A 21,273-nucleotide genomic window follows, 5' to 3' on the forward strand; every position below is an offset into this window, starting at 1 on the left:
CCATAGTGAATACCGCTCATGCAATAAAATTTATAAAAATTTTATAGAAATCATTTAATTTTGTAAAATTTTCGCAACAATCCTTTCTTTTTTCACGTTATAATAGTGTTAAAAAAAATTGCCTTGTAATTAATCTTAAAAACTTTATATTTTTTCATCCATATAACAATAATAAAACACTTTTACAAAAAGTATAGGGCTGAACTAAAATAATGTATTGCTCTATGTTCGAACTTATGCCTTTCATATAATAAAAATGATGTGAGATTATCTAACAACTCTCTTATTTTCGCCTCATCACGACGTTATTATATAAATAGTTTTTTAATTATATTAATTATATTAATTATATGTACAGAAAAAAGGACAAAACTGTTTTGCCTTTGTAAAAAAAGTCTTAGATGTGTGTTAAATTAAAGTCTATAAAATATAATATAGAAAATTTATGCGTATATCTATGTTACAATTTGTAATGTGCTTACAAAATTCGCTTATTAATTATGGCGTTTCCTCAATTTACTTTTGCGAACAACTTACGGGAGCGAGTCTTTATTGGCGATTTGGTCTTGTTAAAAAATTATGTACATCTTCGATCTCTTAATGCTGCCGTCGAAATACATTACAGATTGGCAAGTATATAAAACTCTACTACTGAGTATTGTTAAGGGTATGATGAATTTTCGTGTCTGTATTAGAAACAATTTAACAAGTACTTAAAAATTAATAGTATTTTTTGAAACTATACTATAAAATAAAAGTAAAAGCAAGTTATGTTTACCACAGCCAAGAGTGGTGAGTTTTCGCGCTTAATGATTTATTAGAGTGCAGAATTTTGCAAAAACCTCACCAAGCTCTCAAATTAAACGATGCTAAACGTTGTTGCGTATCAGTTCATTCGTCTTAAAGTCTATTAAAATTACAATTAAACAGCATTTGGCTCTAAAATTAACCTAAAAAAATTTACATTCGAACTTGCTCTATGACAATATTTTTAGATCTTTGATTGGCTTGAGGTCCGCGGCGCGGCATATTAACAATATGATGTCCGCTTGGCCCACCTCCAAGTGGAGAAATGGAAGGCGACCGTGTAGCTAACGGTGAAAGAGAAGGTGAGAACGATGGGGACATAGCGGACGATGTACTGAAACCAGCAGCTGTATCATGGTTTATAGGAGAGCGGGGTAATAAATATTGAGGTCCAGTCCCAATATGATTCCCAGTGGTTGCACTAGTCATGTGGTGAGGATTTGTGTTGGACACGCGCATATTTACTGCAGAACTTGATAAAACTGGCAAATTTATAGCCCTTGGCGCCACATTCGTTAAAAGGGGAGGTGGTATGTGTGGTTTTACCATACTTGTCATGGAATGAGTTAAGCTTTGCTTACATTTGTTTGTGGATGAAGTGTTACTGTTACCACTATGCAAAGAAATATTATCGTCTTTTAAACGAGCTATCTCCGAGAAAACATGGGCCAATGGCTGATACTGGGGACCCCAGTCGAGTAAATAGTCCCAATTATAACTGCCTGTAAGTTCTTCTTCACTATGTACTATGGAACTCAGAGATCCATTCATTGAAGGCCCTACGTTAGTACTATTGCCTACCACTGGAACATTACTAAATCCCATAACATGATCTACTGCTGTGCCGATGCTCCCAGCAGTAGTAGCTGCTTCATCGGCACTGCTTCCGCGATCCGAAGCCGCGCTAGTTACCTCATTTAATTTGGCATATATTAGATTTGTTATATCTGTTTCCGTACTGGGATCTTCGTCAAACATGTGCAAAGGTAAAGGATGGTGGAGGTGCGTTTCTTTACTAGAACCGGCTATACTTGAAGTTGACGCTCCCCCGTTAGGATTAGTATCACGGTCTACGATACCCAAGCGAGCCAAATACTCTTGTGTATTTTGCACTGATAAGTCGGACAGACGACCACCGTCTTCATTGTTAGAACCACCTCTTAATGGGCCTTCATTGATCATTCTTATTTCTTCATCTTCACCATCATCTTCGGCTGAACCGCGACCACTAGAGCCTGACTGCTCCGATCCTGACAATTCTGAGGTAGTAGCCGCTCCAGAATTGGAGCTTCCCGCGTGGTTGCCATACGGCGGTATCTCATCATATTTAGGTGGTGGAAATTGACCGCCTGCCATGGAGCTCGAATGCGGTCCCGCGTTAGAGGAAACATTTAAACCGCTTAAACCAGAAGTTCTTACTGGCATAGTATCGAAAGCGCTGGGGTCAACATAGCTATTTGCATTACCCACAATTTCGGAGCTCAAATGCGGTTTGACCACATTACGATTTGGTTTACTTTTACGCATGCGTATGAATAAAACTATACCCGCTGCTGCACACAAAAGCAAAAGTAAGGAAATGACTGAGCCTAAAACCCAATCGTATAAAGCTCCTCCATTTTCAAAAGTACTCACATTGTCATTAACTAAAGTAATGTCTTGATGTGCTAAAGGATCTAAAGATATTTCGACCACTGTCATGTTGGTCAGGGAGCCCTGTCGTCCGGAACTGGCAGATATAACCAAACTGATATCAAGATTGGTATCAAAATTATCACTTAGTTTCTTTTTTAAGATTATCGCTCCTGTAGTGCGGTTAATTTTAAAATGAGCATTTTGAGAATTGATCTGGTAAAACACTCGTCCGTCTGGTCCCTTGTCTTTGTCCGTTGTTGCTACGTGGCCAACTACAAATCCCAACGGTATGTGACCTGTTGATGGCGACGGCATTACAAAACGATATGTTCTCTCAGTAAATTGCGGGGCAAATTCATCTCTTGAATCAATTTGAATGCGCACCTTGACTCTAGAAAATTTGCCGCCTGCATCAGTTGCGCGCAGAAAAAAATTATAACGACTCCGTTGCTCAAAGTCGAATACAGCATTTGTAGTTACAAGTCCTAGATGTGTATCAACCCGAAATAACTTCCATGCTATGTCATCTGAACCAGAGACTTCATGATCAATGGAATAATTAAGTTGGCCATAAAAACCTCGATCTAAATCAGTGGCGCGGGCTCGAAAAACACTTGTACCTAACGGTTCATTCTCCGGCACAAACTCGATGTATTCAGTAACCGGAAATTTGGGAGCATTATCATTTTCATCTTTCAAAGCTAAGCGAAATGGTTGTAAAGTGCATAAAGGATGTGTGGCGCTATCACAGGCTCGTATAATAAGGTCGTAGCAAATAATGCCAGTATCATAGTCAAGTTTATTATTAACAAACAGAACGCCGGTAATCAGGTCAATTGTAAACATGCTTTCGTCATTACCCGAAGTGATTTCGTATACTACTTCAGAGTTAGGCGTGTTTTCAGCATCGATATCAATTGCTGTAAGTTTGGCTACCGAGTGCCTTAGAGGGGCCAGTTCACTAACTTCAGCTTCATATTTGCTGTTGTTAAAAAATTGAGGCGCATTATCATTAGCATCTTCCACTGCTACGAATACATTGATTGCAGACGTAGAATTTTCCGCTGCGTGCGCGTTCAGTTGCTGCGTTGTAGCCGTTGCATCCGCCATCACCATCCTAAGTTTGTACAAATCAATGTGTTCCCGATCCAAAGATTTTACTAAAATTATAGCATTTGATTGAAAAATCTCAAAGACACCCTCTTCATTGCCAGACACTATTGTGAATGTAAGGCTGCCACCATCCATGTAGGGGCTCGCATCTAAAATTTCTTGGCCTAAACGTATAACAGCTGTACCCAAAGGTGCCTTTTCATTGATGCGAGCGCGATAATGAGACTGCAGGAATTCTGCTTTAGCGATTCCAATAGTTTGCGTTTGCACTCGCAAAACAGTCGATGTTTTTAGCTGTGGTGTTCCTGCATCTGAGGCTACAATGGTTACATACTTGTAACCAAAGCGATTGAAATCGGCTACGCTGCTTAAATTTGCGGTTACTACACCTGTCTCCTCATTAATCTTAAATCCTGGGACGACAGGGTTAATACTGTAGTAAACTTTTGAATTACCAGTCTCACTGGCATCCCTGTCGCTGGCGTTAACTACCGCTAACTCAATATTCGATGTCAGAATTGAAATCGGTGCTAAACGCGGATCAGGTAAAACAGCAAAATATACTGGAGGCTGGCGCACTCCAAATTCGGGAGCATTGTCGTTTTCATCACCTACACGCACTGCCAATATGGTGCGAGCTTCATGAGCGACGTCTGAGGCAATTATCTCCAACAGATATTCTTGGCATTCTTCATAATCCAATTGCCGTTTGAGTATTATTTTACCACTGTAACGGTCGATCGCAAATATTGATTTGTTATCCACTAGGGTTGCTGCTTCATCAAGTGTCTCGTCAAAGCTGAACTCATATGTTATAGTTGGATAAGTGTCCACGTCATTGGCAGAGATTGTGGTAATCGCGGTACCCAATTCAGTTCCTAATAAGGAGAGGGAAACGTAAAATAAAGAAAGAAAGAAGTATTGTTTTAAAACATATATATACGTATACGTTAATGTTACTTTTCAAATAAGAAGAAAAAAATCCCATTGGATTAATTAATAGTTCAATCCAAAAACTATCGTTAAATTTAATAAATAGCCTTCAAAAAGGCATTGCATGCGTTCCCTTAAGGCCTTAAATAAAATCAAACTTAAATTCCATTGGTTAGGCAGAGAGTTACTTTTTGCGATTTATTGTTAAAAAAAAAGTGCACATAAGTTAGTACGAATTGTTAAAAGCTAGCAGAAACGAACAAGTTTTCAGCATCTTTCCCTCGCCTGCTATCTTACTCGTAACTGAGAGAGATGTTTAAACCAGTTTAACTTATTGTCTTACCTTCGCTGACACTGATCACACTGTGCGGTGGGAAGGTGGGTTGATTGTCATTCACATCAACTATGTGCACATGTATTGTTGCGGTACCAGTCATTTGTGGTACCCCCTCATCTGTGGCGATCACCTTCAATTTATACATGTCACGTATTTCGCGATCTAGTACAATGTTTGTCTTAACAATGCCGCTAAACGCGGGTTCAATGACAAACGCATTATCATGATTTCCGTCAACAATGTGGTAAAGAACGCGTGAGTTTGCCGTAGAGTCGGCATCAATTGCTTTAACTTGTGCTACAAATGTACCTTTGCTGTTACCCTCCCACACGGTGGCGGCATACTGTGGTTGTGTGAACTGAGGACTATTATCGTTAGCATCTTCCAACTCAACAACAAATTCGGCGTAGGCATACAATGGTGTTGAACCGACATGTGATTCGCTACGAGCCATCACCATCAACCTTATTTCATGCGGTTGAGTGTCTGTTGCCAACAACACCGGCAAGCTCTCCATGTCGCGTCGTCTCCGGGCATGAAAGCTTCTTAAAGGGTTTTCGTCTTTTAAATCACTTACACCGGTCAAATTGTCTATTCTTTCACTTAACATTTTATCGTTATACAAAATGGCGCGTCCACGAAGGTTTACGAAAGAAAAATTGATTCCTTTATTTGACGAAGCTAAAGGTCCATGATTTGTATCTACATAGCGTTCATAATCAAGTGCGCTTGAATTTGCCACCCTGATTTCTCCACTATTAGAATCTATTACAAATCCTCCGTCATCGTTATCAGTTCCAAAAGAATAAACGAGCTTTGAGCGCCTTCCATCCGAACGTAAGGCACTAACTTGTAACACTTGAGTGCCGACTAGAGAGTTTTCATTTAATTTCACACGATATTCATCTTTGTGAAATTTTAAGGTAGTGGCTCCGTTAGATATTTCACCAACTCTAAGCTCTATCAAACCTTTGGAAAACAGTGCCGGGTTACCTTTATCTCTTGCTATAATGTCAAGGTGTAAAAGTCGCCCCGATTCGCTAGCTAAACTTTGAGTTGCTGATAGTACCCCAGTATTTGGATTAATACGAAATTTTCCATGCAATGCGGGGTCATTTTCATCGTTAAGTGTGTACAAAACTTCCCCATTTAAACTTAAATCCCTGTCAAACGCGTTTACTTGTAGCAATGTTTGACCTGGTTGTATTAAAGCTGGCACGTGTGCCCGAAATGGATAACGTTCGAAAACTGGTTTATTATCATTGACATCATCGATAATGATTTGCACGGGTACGTGGGCCGAACGCGTATCATAACGGCCTCCGTCAGTGGCTACCACCGAAAAGGTAAAGAACGGTTGTCGCTCACGATCTAAATGCCTAGAATGATGGAAATAAATATACAATCATAAATCTAGTACTAGCACTATGTATCTAGTAATAAGAAAAGCACATTCCCATGCATATCACAAAAAAGCACATCTCGGATACTACATTTTTACACCACAAGTGGTTGTTAATACATTACATTAATAGTAATTATTTTTTGTATTAATATACTATTGAACGTCCCCATTATCATTTCTCCCACATATTCATTGCATTTCTTTTCATCCTTCTTGTGTATTTGTTGCTGCTGAGGCCCTTTACTTTGTACTTGCATATCAAGATTTACGTATTTTACCGAGGGTCTAATCGAGGTTTTGACTGCATTACTAGTCAATCCTTTTGCGGATTTTACGGTACGCTTCGGCTATGTGGACAGTCAACTATGTCAGATTACAATATTATGTGGCCCTTCATAATGTAAAATCTTTTAAACATCATCGTTTCATCCTTATACAAGCATATAAATGCTTAACCCGAATGATGTATCCTCTGATGAATACTTGGCGTGCCTCTTTTGTAAATTTTTAACCATTTAAAGTACAATTTCTTGTCAAATATATGGAATTTACGCAATAATGTGCTTGCAACCATGTTTTCGTGTTTATATTTTAGGAATCAAATGAAACTACATCCAATTATTCTATTAGAATCTGCAAAAAATATCGAAAACAACGTTGTCATGCCTCCCATAGTCGCAATAGATCAGTCTGATTGATTTTGGTAAAGGTAAAACTATAACGACAGAAACCTTAAGTCAATGCGCGTGCACAGAATAACAAGCCGACGCTTGGTTTCTCTTCGCTACCGCTGTGTGATCGTCTAAAAATAACTCGGCAATCTACTTAGCGAGCTTAATTTGATTTAAACTATAAACAAAAAGGAGATAAGTAATACTTACTATTATTATTGTTGCTAGATAAACACGGAGTATGTACTACTTAACATAGAGGGAGTGCAAATTTTTCTTATTGAGTAGCGCTGAAGACAATGGTATAAGAAAAATTAAAATAAAGTAAATAAGAAACTTGGCTTTTGGTCGATTTTAGACACTCTCGCTGATTAAACTTAAATTTGCGCCAACCTTTTCGATAGTGGTATCAAATATTAAATTATTGTCATTGTGAAACTTTTAATAATATTTTTAAGCAATCATTCGGATATTTGCGGATTTGTTCAGTTTTCTTATATCATATTTTTAGATTGGATGGATTTTTAAATGTTTTCAGTTAACTTGAAAATTTGTTGTAAAGTGCAACTTTTAGCAAATTTGACAGATGAACGGAATTGGCTACGCCGACGTAAACTGTCGTCATGGATATTACAAAGTAAACGACAGAGTTAGTCTTTGTAGTCCCTTATATGTATCCTTGCGTGATGGGTAGAAGTTTCTTGCTTTTTTCATTTCCTGCACTATTGGAAGCATACAAAAAAAGATTTGTTAGTTCGCAAAAAATTCGCTATTCGTGCACAAAGGATCAAAGCGCTAACTCAGAAAAAGAAAAATAAAAAATGCAAGTATATATATATATATACAGAATGTGTTTTAACAATGTTTTATTTCTTTGATTAGTTGACAACGGTGTGAGTAAAGCGAAGCAAAGGAATAAAGACATTGCAGAAAAAACGTTAAGTGACTCTTTATCGAGAATTGCTTAATTTCTAGCAAAATGTTTTGGACTAACATGTGATAGTTGCTGATTGAAAATGATGATTTATTATACGGCAAGTAGCTTGTTATGTAAAATAAGTTTATATACGTACTTGTAAAGATATAAAACGAACCAACAACTTCTTGGAATATAAATAAACCTAATAATATGAGAGTGTGTCAAGGATAACGAAAAAATCAAAGAATTGCGCAATGAGTACAATCATTCTTTCGGCACTTTAAAAATATATATCAAACTATATAAAAAACTGAAAGTAAACTTACCCCACGGTACTTATAATACCACTTTTATTGTCTATTGCAAATAACCATTGTGTTTCATTAGCGAGTGTATATAAAAGGCGACCATTTAAGCCTAGGTCCTCATCTGTGGCTTTAATGCGCATGACGCTGGTTCCGATGGGAACATCCTCAGCTACATTTACTAAGTACTTCGCTAGTTCGAAATGTGGATCGTTATCGTTTTGATCCCCGACATTGACAGTAATATTACAATGACCTTGATAACTAATAGGTGAGCCACGATCGTTTGCCTGTATTTGCAATATGTAACGCGAATGCTGTTCACGATCCAAAGGGCGAGCCGCTAATTCTCCCGTATGCATATCAATTGTAAATTTGTTACCAACATTTCCAGCTTTCAAAAAGGAAAGAGCAAAAAAATGAATATTAAGTGATTATGGTACTTTCAACTTTATTTGGTTTAGACATTGTTTGAATGATGAAATCTTGGTACCTATTATGCTATAAAAAATTTCAGCATTGGCTCCTTCATCTAAATCTGTAGCCACCACCGTGTGTATAACTGCCAGTTCATTATTTTCCGGCACGAACAGTGAATAACAAGATCCGGGGCGAAATTCAGGTGCATGATCGTTAACGTCAGTTACTGTTATGTGCAACGTAGTGATATCAAACTGCCTCTTTTGGTCCTCAGCTAAGTCGGTCAGTGAGGACCTTTGCTTTCGAGCTAACATTGAAGCATTCTTTTCGTTTCCATTCCAAACAATGCTATGGCCGCCACCGTCACGTTTGGAATTATAGACATAAATTGGCAGTGTGTAATGAGCTTTTGTTTCGCGATCAAATTGGCCATTAGTGGTGACAATACCATGGTTGGCATCAATGTGAAAATGGTTATCAGCAACACCTGTTGGTATTTCGTATGTGAGATTGCCTGAAATGTAAAGAGTAAAACTCAACGAATAAGAAGCCAAGTAAACCGCTAATGCAATGTTGGAGTTATGGTTTTAGAAGAGCAATTTCACAAATCACTCTTCCCGTTAATTTGGCTCCCTCTTTCTAGCAAAACCGGATACGAAGGACAGGGAGAATGTATGTGATAGAATTTGGATGTAAACAATAGGAGGGGCCAAGATTTGCACAAAATAATTTCAATTATTCGTCCAATTACGAAATGTAATTATTACAATCGTCACAACGTTATAACGCAGATCAAATGCATTTGCTTTCTATAAAATATTCGCTTAATATTAAATGCAAGATATTTTTTGTAAATTGAGGCTTCGAGGCAAACTAATAGATATATATATAACTAAACACATATATATTTTTATAAAAATTTTTAGAGCTTATAGTCAGAATATTTAATGCCATAAAGTATGTGACTACGGAAGTTAACTTTAAATTGCTTAATCTTAATTAAATTAAGCTCTGTACCCGCACGCTTTGAAAAAATTTGTATTTTTTGAATTAATTTATAAAATGCATTTTCTACATACCGACATCAAGTCCGTTATTTGATTTTGCTACCACTTGTATGACAAAGCTGTCCGTCTGAGCATTTTCAGATACATTTGCAAAATGAACGCTTTGCAGAAACCTCGGCGGCTTGCTTTTGGTATCTTGTACCACAATTTTCAAATTCAGCAGAGAACTTTTCCTCTCAGGTTCGCCATGATCTTGAGCTTTGATAAACAATTCGTATTTGTTTGGGTTCGTTGACATGAAACTATCAGGTTGAATGCTTTGATGTGCTGTGGGTATGGACGGTAGCCTTTGCGCCAATTCTACGATACCTGTTTCCGAATTGATGCGAAAAAAGCCCGAATCATTTCCTTCTTCAATACTATATGACAAGAGGCCATTATTGTCGGAATCTAGGTCGACGGCTACCACATGTGCTACAATTTCTCCAATACGTTTATTATTGTTGATAAACACGGCAGCTGAGGGTTGGACTACTGTTGAAAGGACGCTTTTAGTTGTTATGAGACCATGTTGTGCTTTTAGACGTTTAGGGGTTACAGCCGGAATAACGAATTCCGGTTCGTTGTCATTTTCATCCAATATTTCAAGCTTTGCACTTACTGTGCTATACAAACGTTCACTTTCATTTGCGGCCAAATCAAAACCCTGAACAATCAATGTATATTCCCTTAACGTTTCATAATCTAACGAGCCCACGAGAGTTAATCCTCCAGTTAACATATCAATAGTAAACAGTTGTTCTTCTCCATTTATACACCTCTCACAATTGTGTTTTGGGAAATATTGAATCAATTTGTATTGAACTTGACCATTACAACCGATATCAGCGTCCGAGGCTGTAAAGTTGTAAATTACTGTTCCTTCAGGTGTCAGTTCACTGACGCTGATATTGATAGGATTCTGAGACCAAATGGGGGGATTATCGTTTATATCGGTAACTTCAATTTTAACAGTGATCGTACTACTTTGAGGATTACTGACGGAGGTGGTGTCTAACGCACGTATTTCTAGACGAAACTCTGCTTGCGCTTCACGGTCTAACTGGCACGCTACTACAAGAGAACCGGTATGTCGATCTATATCGAAAGCTCTTTCTATGATATCTTTAGAAAGAGGAATTACACTGTACGTAACAAAAAAATCGTCGCCGTGGGAACTTATCTTTTGTCGATTGTGCGCCAAGACATCGATTGAACCAATTACTGAACCAACCTCAATATTCTCAGGTACCTGTTAACGACAAAATATGAATAAGAGGTTCCGTAGATTAATATAGACGTTAAGCAAAAAAAGAGAGATTTTGCATTTTTTATTACAGTTGCTTTTATTGCTCTGGCTCTAGTTAAATTTAGTTTATTCTTAACGCATTTGAGCTTCCATTAGCACACACTTATACGCTCTACCGTTCATCACGACTTTTTGTTGTCGCTAGTGTAGTTGTTCACTTTGTTGAGCGAAATTTCAGAAGTAACACTTTACACTTTAATATAAGCGTTAGCAATGCTTTTTAGATTAAAATTTTAATTTTCTATTAAAAGAATATTTGGGAAACCAAGACAAAAAACAACAATCAAGAACAAAAACTATGCATTCTATGATTTATCTTTTATGTGTGAATTTTGATTTCAAGATTGAACTTACAACACGTGGTATTCGACCATCAGAGTTTTTGTTGCTTCTGCAACTTTGTTATTACGCCATATATCTCTTATAGTACGGATTATATGATATTCGTGCTAATACACGTGACATCCAAAAGGACTTAATATAGACTCTTTCTGGATGCTATACACAGGCCTTTTACCACAAGTGGTGTGGGGTATAATAAATCGGAAGTTTGAAAACTACTCGAAAAAAATTGCCAAAAAGATCCAATTTTCAACACTTCATGGTGAAAAGTGGTCCATAATAGTAATCTGGCAACAAAGGATAATATTGGAAAATGTGAAAGTGATCAAACACAAACCAAGTGCCTTTACCATGCGAGTTCAACTGAGCCGTACTTATCCATCGTTTTAATTTCTTTCAAAATCAAAGATCGGACAAGCTCGATTGCTTAAAATTATTGAAAATGAATGCATTTACAAACGGCCCCGTCGATCCACCGTTTAACAGTGGAAAACGTAGTATGTAACCAACTATTCTTTTTCTATGTGTTCATTGTGATTAGACGGCAACCGTCTGTCAATACCCTATCTATTCCTTATAAGCATACAGTTTTCTGCTGCACATCGCTCGAAATCAATTTGCATTGTAACGGGTGAAGATGAGTTTTAAAAAGGAACAAAGATGTATAGTAGACCCAACTATACTTTGCCAATTATAAGAATAAAGCAATGTACGTAAAGAGATATTCTTTTAAAAAAACCGTGTAAAAGCGAATGCTTTCACATCATTTTGAGGATCTGATTTTGTGGAAGTATAGGCATGTTACATACAACGTAAAACGGAAAGGCATTCGAAGTTATTTGATTCGGTACGAAATCGTCGACTTTTTGACTAATTGTTAGCGTAGCGGTAGCGTATATATACATTTTTTTTATTCACATTTTTTATTTACATATTATTATATATATGTACATATATAGATATATATGTATATATAAAAACTTTAGGAAGTTTTGATCATTTTTTCACGATTTACTGCTGTTTCTACATGCGTCCTCTCTATATGAATCAAATCAATTTTTTGCTAAAGACAATATGAATGTATCAATAATAAGAATCGTTGTCCAATGTCTTACATTTTACAATTATATACTGTAGTGTGATCGCATACTATCGTATGCATCCACTTGAAGTGTGACAAAATTATGCCACTTCAGCATAACCCTTTTGATAAAATTAAATGTCACACTTCACTTCGCATGTAAACAGTGATAATTCTGTTTATAAAAGAATAATCTAGTGTGTGATAAGGATAATTTAGTAAGCAATTACAATCCTGTTTAGAATAAGGTAAGAATAATTTAGTGTAAAAATTTAGTATAAATAGTGCCTAAGAAAATAAAGAAAATCAGTGCTCGTCAGAGTTCTCATAAAGCAACTCAACCAAGCGTTTTACTCGCTAATAGCACTAGGTATTCAATCTGCCTGAACCATTAAGATTAGTGACCGTCTTATGTCGAGACACTTTAGCATTATAAAAGACGGATAGACTTGGCGTACTGCAGCCGAGCAGCATAGGGCCTAAACAGATAATCAATAAACACACGATACTGTATCAATCTTATTACATAGCGATCCTGCGACCGATCCCGCAACCACGCAGTAACCTGCCCTTATTTTTTTTTGAGGCAGAAAAAATTTTTTTTATTATTCCAAAAAAAAAAAAATGTTTTTCCCAACACGATTCCACTAAGGCAGCCAAAATTTTCGATTCCGCCCAAACAAACTTTACACACAATGATTCCACCCGAGGACAACAGTCAAACTTCGAGGCAGAAGCTCGGATCCTACCAACATACTACACACCTCCCACAACAGCCGACCACACAATGATCCCACCCTAAATTAGAAAATATATATAAAAAAAAAAAATTTTTTTGTAAAGATGAACAGAATAATTAAAGAAAAAAAAAAAAAATTAAAGTATATATATGACAAATACAAATTAAGAAGAACAGATAGATACGTAGAATATTAACATATAAAAAAAATAGCTATTTAAAACACAAATTAAGTTAAAATGTCTTACCACACAAAAAAAATACTAATAATAAAAACAAACAAAAACCAATTTCAAACACACCAACAAATAACATTATATTTGAGCAACTTTTTCTGTTACAACCAGAAGTAACCTATTTGGGACACCTAATAACAACCCCACCCAACTAAAAGCCAATCGCTACGATCCTCTCCTCAAAACTTGTATTTTATGACGGTAAAGTCACTGCTACACAAGATGCAGTGTACAGACAGGAAATCCTCTCCCACCAACATTTACTAATGATTCCTCTAAATAATACACAAGCTTAACATGCAAAGGAGTTTAAAAGGACAATTGAATATCCAGACTACTGTGGTACGCTCTCGGAAAAATTGATCTGTTTAGCTCCCAAGAATGCATAGAAATATAAGAAGAATATATGAAAATTATTTAAAAATATATGAAGAAAGAATATCAAAATGAAGACAAAGTATATATCAAAGAATATAAGAAGAATATATGAAGAATAGAATATTAAAGATTATTAATGAATATATGAAGAAAATTAAAATGAAGAAGAAGAATATACGAAGAATAGAAAAAAGAAGACTACATAAAGTGTGCAAAATAAAACAAAAAATAAAATATATATATATACATTAAAATGTAGATAAAGAACACATTGAAATGAGGAATATTGAAAAGAGTAAAAAAAGGGGATAAAACCACATAAATGATGAATAGCAAAGACATAACAATAAACTCACCCAATGACGACAAATATATGAAGATTATTTAAGAATATATGAAAAAAATGTTAAAACCAAGAAGATTAACATTGCAATGAGAAATATTGCAAGGATAATTGTATTTGAAAAGTAAATAAAGGGTATATAACTACATAAATCAATGACAAGCCGAAATCATTATTACAAAACTTAACCTAAACTAAACCCAACCAAATTATTTTGCATAACATTGTATCAATACAAATAAAAGACATGTCAAACACTATAAAAATTTAGTACACTAAATTTAAGAAATGAAAAATTATAAACCAAACCTAATTAAGCCTAAAAATACAAAACTATAAAAATTTAGAACTACAAACCAAATACAATTAAAAACTAGGCATACAAAGCTAAACATTGAATCAAAAAAAAAATTACCGTCTAAAATCCTCTTTCATAACAGAAAATTGTTAACGTCTATCAACACATTAACAATTTTCTCTCTAAAACGGTAAGGGTGCAGTGTGATCGCATACTATCGTATGCATCCACTTGTAGTGTGACAAAATTATGCCACTTCAGCATAACCCTTTTGATAAAATAAAATGTCACACTTCACTTCGCATGTAAACAGTGATAATTCTGTTTATATAAGAATAATCTAGTGTGTGATAAGGATAATTTAGTAAGCAATTACAATCCTGTTTAGAATAAGATAAGAATAATTTAGTGTAAAAATTTAGTATAAATAGTGCCTAAGAAAATAAAGAAAATCAGTTCTCATCAGAGTTCTCATAAAGCAACTCAACCAAGCGTTTTACTCGCTAATAGCACTAGGCATTCAATCTGCCTGAACCATTAAGATTAGTGACCGTCTTATGTCGAGACACTTTAGCATTATAAAAGACGGATAGACTTGGCGTACTGCAGCCGAGCAGCATAGGGCCTAAACAGATAATCAATAAACACACGATACTATATCCACATTATTACAATACGTTCAAGTACATATATACACACATATCCATATAAATATAGATTAATATCATGTTACTTTTGTTAGTTTGAAAACCAAAAAAAATTTCGCCTTGATTGAAGATGAGATGGAAAAGATATTATTTAAACTATGGCTTGAAAAGTAACGAGAGTTTACGGGGTGTCTGTATCTGACATCCTGAAGATATCAACGGTGGTGTAGCCACTCTTTTGCATGAAAACTTGAACTTGGGGGAGGCGTTTTCGTTATTACGGCGAAATTGTATGAATTGAAACTTAAATTGTTGTCGCATCTAAGAAAATCATCTACTTGCAGCAAAAGAATTGTTTTTTAAATGGGGTATTGAACTATTAAAGAAGAGTTGACGTAGGAATCTTAACTTTGCGAAAACATTTTTCTTCTTACTTAGTCCGGAACCGGTATATTGCAAATATAATTTAACGCATACGTTTTCATGCCAAAGGGAAAAAATTAAGAAGATTTTAATCCAATTTTTTTTTTTTTTTGAGTCTTGGCGACTTTCGCATGCTCATCTTCCTTAAGTTAGTCTAAAATATTTTGCTGCCTTAAGCTTTCAGTGGTGCTTTCTATTTTTTTGTTTGTTATATCGTGAGGCCAAAAATGCATGCCAAAAACATTTACCTGCATGTTTTCTCATGCGGATGATAAAATAAATAGAAAAAGTAAACGTACCGAAAAAGTTAGACTGCAACTAGTAAACGTTGGTCGATTGTCATTCAAATTTAGCACTTCGACACGAAGCAAACGAATCGATTGTTTAGGTGGATTGCCACCGTCTGTTGCCGCCACAGTCAAACGATAAATGCTGCGCTCTTCGTGATCCAGTGTAACTAATGTGCGAATTACACCTTTGCTCGCGTCTATGCTAAACAAACCAAAGCCATCTGAATCACGGCCCTTCAATATCGAATAAGTGATTGATGCATTTTGTCCGTTATCGCGATCGACTGCACGTACGTGCACTACTTCGGTGCCAGGGGGTTGTTCCTCCCGTACACTAATCACATCTTCTTGTGGGTCAACAATATCTGGTGCATTATCATTTACGTCACTAACAAGAACCTTGATTGCGACACGTGTTCTACGGCTTGGTGTTCCTTTATCACGAGCTTCAGCCACCAAGTCGTGGACCAATTGTTGTTCACGATCTAGTGGTTCGCGTGTTATAACTTCACCTGAAATGTAAGCAAATTTAAGTACACAAAAAATACCATCAAAATTATTTTGTTGTTGCCGTAAATAATATAGAAGCCGACCACTAATAACAATGAGTACAAGTATTAAATCCGCACACAGATCGGGTTTACAACATCTGTCGTAAAGCGGCCGGCTTTTAATGAATCCTATTCCTCCTTTTCGTTGGTGCAACTTTTTGAAATTGCTGATCTCTTAAGAGTTGTGATTAAAATGGGCAGGGAGCACAAGATTTTGAAAATCGTTTATAATTTATGAATTTAGTTGCACAGAAAAATACCGGCGGAAAATTTTATATAATTTATCTTAATATTTTGTGATATGCAATAGAGACCACTGAAGATTTAATAAAACATCACACGACGTTTGTAGAAAGAAGACCAAAAACTTTGTTGTAGCCGAATATAATTTTTCTTCGAAATAAGTTGTCAACATTAATTAACGATAATCAAGTATGATGAAAGTTTGCTCTGCGTAGGACTTCGACTATTATAATGCAGAAAAATGTATTTCTGCTCTAAAACAAAATTATTCAGAATTAATCTTTTTAGATCTATTAACTTTAAGATCTAAATGGGAAATATGAAGAAAAATAACTATTTACATATAGGTACATATATTTTATGTATGAGGCATATCGTTACGCTTTTTTTAAGGAGCTAAGTCTTAAAATGAAGTTGTTCAATGTGCTATAGACATATCTTTTTTCCCAATAATTTCTTCTTTACTCTTCTCATTAATCTGCGATTCCCGCACCATAAAAATGGACGTTTAAAGATTCGTCACGCTTTCCTTTTCTCGCCGATACTTGTCCCAAAGTCACCTTTTTATTGCAGACTTTTAACATTTTGACGGTTTTCGATTTGCTCTCAGCGTCATATTTCCACGAAGGACGCCTTGATAACGCTACAATAACCTTTTTTTTTTTTTGAAAATGCCTTTAAATTAATGTAAACAAGAGCGACTAGTGTACTAGAAGATTTAAAAATAATAGATAAAACATTTCGCTGTAACTTCTCGGCAAGGGCGAAATTTCAAGAAAACCATATTCGAAGGAATTTTGCATATATTTTTCGTTTCATTTCTTGCAAAGCAGTTGGAAACTGTTGCAAAGTGAACGGACGGATTCATGATGCTGGTCCTAATACACGTTACCTCCAGAAAACGTATATGGCAATTATTCGGCCTAGGCTACAAGGACACAACTTACAACTTCATTCACTATTGCTGGTATCGGTAGTAATGGTGATTTCTATATATAGCATTGTCACATGTATATATGTATATATATATATTATAGTATATATCCATATAAAAACTCTTAGATTCCCATATATACCCTTCTTATATACAGGTTCATTACATCTCTTTGTATACATGTATGTGTATTATAAAAACTTTACATCCATTTCACTCTTTCATATATACGTATCCACCTTGCAATATTTACTTATATACCTTACACATATATCGGTCTTCTTTGGATAACGCTATATTCTTTATAATATATATATTTATTACATTCTTCTATGTATACACGTAACTATTGCATCGTTATCGCATTCTTAATGTATATACGTATATATATTACATCATCTACTTATATAAAACCCTAAGTTTTATACATTTATCTTATGTACAAACTCATACTATCATAACTTATAAATACTTTATGTTCATTTCACTATTTCATGTATACATATCCACCTTATATTTGCTTATATATCTTATATACATGGCGGTTTATTTTGGGACTATACTGAAATTTTTATATACACCTATATTTCCTATATAGACACTTATTATATTCTTTTATATATACTGATTACATTGTTATCCCAATTCTTATATATGTATATACCATTCCTTATATATATATAGATATATATATATACATATATATATGTATATATACTTAAATCATACATTTATGAAAATTCTTATATTCATTGTACACCTTTATTTTGTACACCCTAATTTGTGCACACCTACCTTATGATATTTACTTACTTCTTTATGTATATACCTTATCTACAGCATATGAATACATCTTATATTAATACACGTAGTTGATGTAGCTTATAAGAAACGAGCAAAGGACGCGAAAGGCAAAAATGTTCTCAGTTTTGATTATATAGACGTCGCAGACTTAGTCTCGCTGGCTTGTTCTTTGACTTAGGCTAATTTCAGACTGTTTTCCAAATTTCAGACTGTTTTCCAAATTTGTAGGCGATATATCCTTCTTTGCGAGTATAATGAATTAACGAATGGATAGATGGATGGACGAGCAGACTTCACTTTTTGTAGAGTTATCTCTTGCAGTTGATGAGAAATGCACGGAAAAACAATTTTATATTTGTGTTGAGAAATGTAGATATTCTCAGATTATGTGGTTCTGTAGGCGCGTCCTTCCACCATAGATGCGACGAGGAGAATGTTTACAACAGACATTACACAGACGGACATACGGACATGCTTAAATCTTTTCAGAATTTGACCCTGGTCAAGAATATATATACTTTGAGGGGTCTCTGAAGCTCCCTTATTTTTTTTTTTTTTTTGGTATGTTGAATGGAGATGAACTAACCCAATAGAATTTTGTGGCTTATATGTCCATAAAGCTCCCTTATTCTTTACGAATAATTTTTTATAAAACTTATTGTTGCCTTCTTAGTCTATCACAGTTCTATGTTCTACTTCTCAATTCGTTTTTTTTTCGTTTGCTTTAATGACTTTGAAAATGTCAAACTATTCCTCTTCTGTTACTTGGAATCGTGCTTCTATTTCTTGCTCAGGAGGAAGGGCAGTCACAGAAGGGCACATTCTTTTGTTTACATGTTTAGTTAAAACTTACGTTTTTATTGTTTACCTAAGCGTTGTCTGAGGCGTTCGGTACTAGGCTGCCTTGAATTTTAGCCTAGCGAGACCGATGATCCGTAAATAAAAAGATATTACACATAAAGTGAACACTGCATATAAATATTACATAAACGCGGTTGCAAGATAAAATTCGACAAGCTACGCGTGCTAACTCTAAATCAAGTATGATGGACACCAAGACGTAGCGGAATAATTTTTTTAACATTTCCTTTGACCAAACTAAGTGAGGTACTGGAGAACATCTTAAACTCCCGATAAATTTGAAAAATATTTAGTCTTCCTTTGAAAAAGATATACATCAAATTCGAATAAGCAGGACGGAAAGACATATGAAAACATCACCCCTACTCGATTTAAGCTCTCTAACTTCAAAAAGTGTAATAGAAAAAATTTCCAACGAATAAATATTGACTTTAAGCTAAATTTCGACGTATGCCGAACAATATAATATCGGTTACATTAAATAATAATTACTGGGCCTGCAGTTTTTTGCGCTACTCTTAATAGCTGCAAGTGATGGACAATTTCTATTATGAACTTCCCCCTTCAATTTTTAGATTAAAAAGCTTTGTTACCATAACGTTTTGTACAACACAATTCCGAATTTTTGTGGAAACTAAAATCCTAAAGGACGATACAGCTCTAGATTGAAATGAGAACATTTTCAATGTGGTAACTCGACTTAAATTAACAATGGGAATTTTTGCAAAGCGATATTTCTTAATGTTATCAACTAAATTATTAGGTGCAAATCTTATTGGCATTACAGGTTTGCGAGTGAATTGAAAGAAATAAAAATAAATGGAATGAATCTACCTGTGAATAAAAATAGATGGATGTTTCTGATTTTTTTTATTTATATGTGATTTGGGCTGGTTGCGGCCAAAAAGTAGAAACATTCTTGGTCAGTAACACAATCGTCAACAGCGGAACTTCCTTGCCGATTTATCTTAGCAACTGACTACTGGTTATGTACTTTTCTTGGGAAGGCAAGGATTATTATACGGTTCGGTGATGCGAGCGAGCAAAATTTGCGAAGGGACGGAAGACAACGACAACGGCACGATATTTCCGTGGAACATGTGAGAAAGAAAAAAAACACAGTAAAATTTTAAATAAACTTTAAATCATAGAATCAATTCGCAATTAACCGCGACGAGATTGCTTTGCAAGGCGTACGCATGACGCAAAGCAAATATTTTATGCCGCATACATCACACGTTTTTATACAACTTAGCAGCATCTTCAGTAAAAGCGTCCTTGGATTCAAATTAGAAGTTTTTAGGCATTGATGTGGTTTCTTGCTTTGTAAAGATTTAAACTCTAATCGAAAATTTCTCGAAAATGTTAGCTTACAAGTGGAGAAAACGAGAGGAATTAGTAGTTGTTTGGTAATTGTTGCATCAGTCGTTTACGTAATTTTTCATATTACGAGAATTATTACAAATTATTACAAATAATTTAAAGCAGATTTGCCGATTAACTTTGGATGTTGTGGTAGTATTTTCAGCAAACAAGCCCTGAGATCGTAAAAGAGCATGGATCCGCCATGAAGAAGTGAAAAAGTAAATAATTCTTTGTTTTTCTTCTTTTCTTTTTTGCAATATTTATTCTTCCATTTTCTATTTTTCATATTTTGTTCCTGGCTTCAAATACTTTTTTGTACTCGTCACAAAACTATGATATATATCTTTTGCTATGCTACACCGTAAAAGTAACTTCAGAGTTGCTGTAAAGTGTACATATTCTTTAATAGTATGAAGATCTGAATACTTTTAAAATTCTGACCGATGGACAGATATATACACCGTATGAGTTTTGAACATAAAGGCACATTCTAGTAAAATCACTAGCCTCTCTTCATTTGGTATTAGTTGCCGAACCAATACATATACTGTGCATTTCTCCGCAAAGGTTTTATTTTACGATAAGAAAATCTTCCTTTCTTTATCAACATAAAAGTAAGTAGGCGACGTTTTATTGATGACAGGTTGCTGAGTTTATGATATAAGAAATCTACGAGTTTATGATATAAGTACTACGCTCTTAAAAGCATGGTTTTCCATGTGTTTTATGTATAGAATATGTGGGCAAATAAATAGAAACCTGTCTCAAGTCGGAAGAAGGGTACATAGTATTCAAAGGCACAAGGACTATTGCAGAAGCAACAGAAAAATGCAGCGAA

The 21,273-nt window shown here is 35.2% G+C and overlaps 1 protein-coding gene across 4 annotated transcripts in view; it reads right to left on the minus strand.

Annotated features, from left to right (window-relative positions):
- Positions 1-432: 432 nt before the first annotated feature.
- Positions 433-21,273, minus strand: part of LOC119641872 (protein dachsous) — a 232,796-nt gene continuing 211,955 nt past the window's right edge. For all 4 annotated transcript variants that reach the window (XM_038040755.1, XM_038040752.1, XM_038040753.1 and 1 more), the window contains exons 8-13: positions 15,687-16,189; positions 9,625-10,843; positions 8,619-9,059; positions 8,147-8,519; positions 4,832-6,204; positions 433-4,433 (exon numbers count right to left, since the gene is read on the minus strand). In XM_038040755.1, the coding sequence (XP_037896683.1) occupies positions 961-4,433; positions 4,832-6,204; positions 8,147-8,519; positions 8,619-9,059; positions 9,625-10,843; positions 15,687-16,189 (7,382 nt within the window). In that variant the 3' untranslated portion in view covers positions 433-960. The remainder of the gene's footprint in view (positions 4,434-4,831; positions 6,205-8,146; positions 8,520-8,618; positions 9,060-9,624; positions 10,844-15,686; positions 16,190-21,273) is intronic.

The sequence above is a fragment of the Glossina fuscipes genome, unplaced genomic scaffold (assembly GCF_014805625.2).
Source record: "Glossina fuscipes isolate IAEA_lab_2018 unplaced genomic scaffold, Yale_Gfus_2 183, whole genome shotgun sequence".
Lineage (NCBI taxonomy): Eukaryota > Metazoa > Arthropoda > Insecta > Diptera > Glossinidae > Glossina > Glossina fuscipes.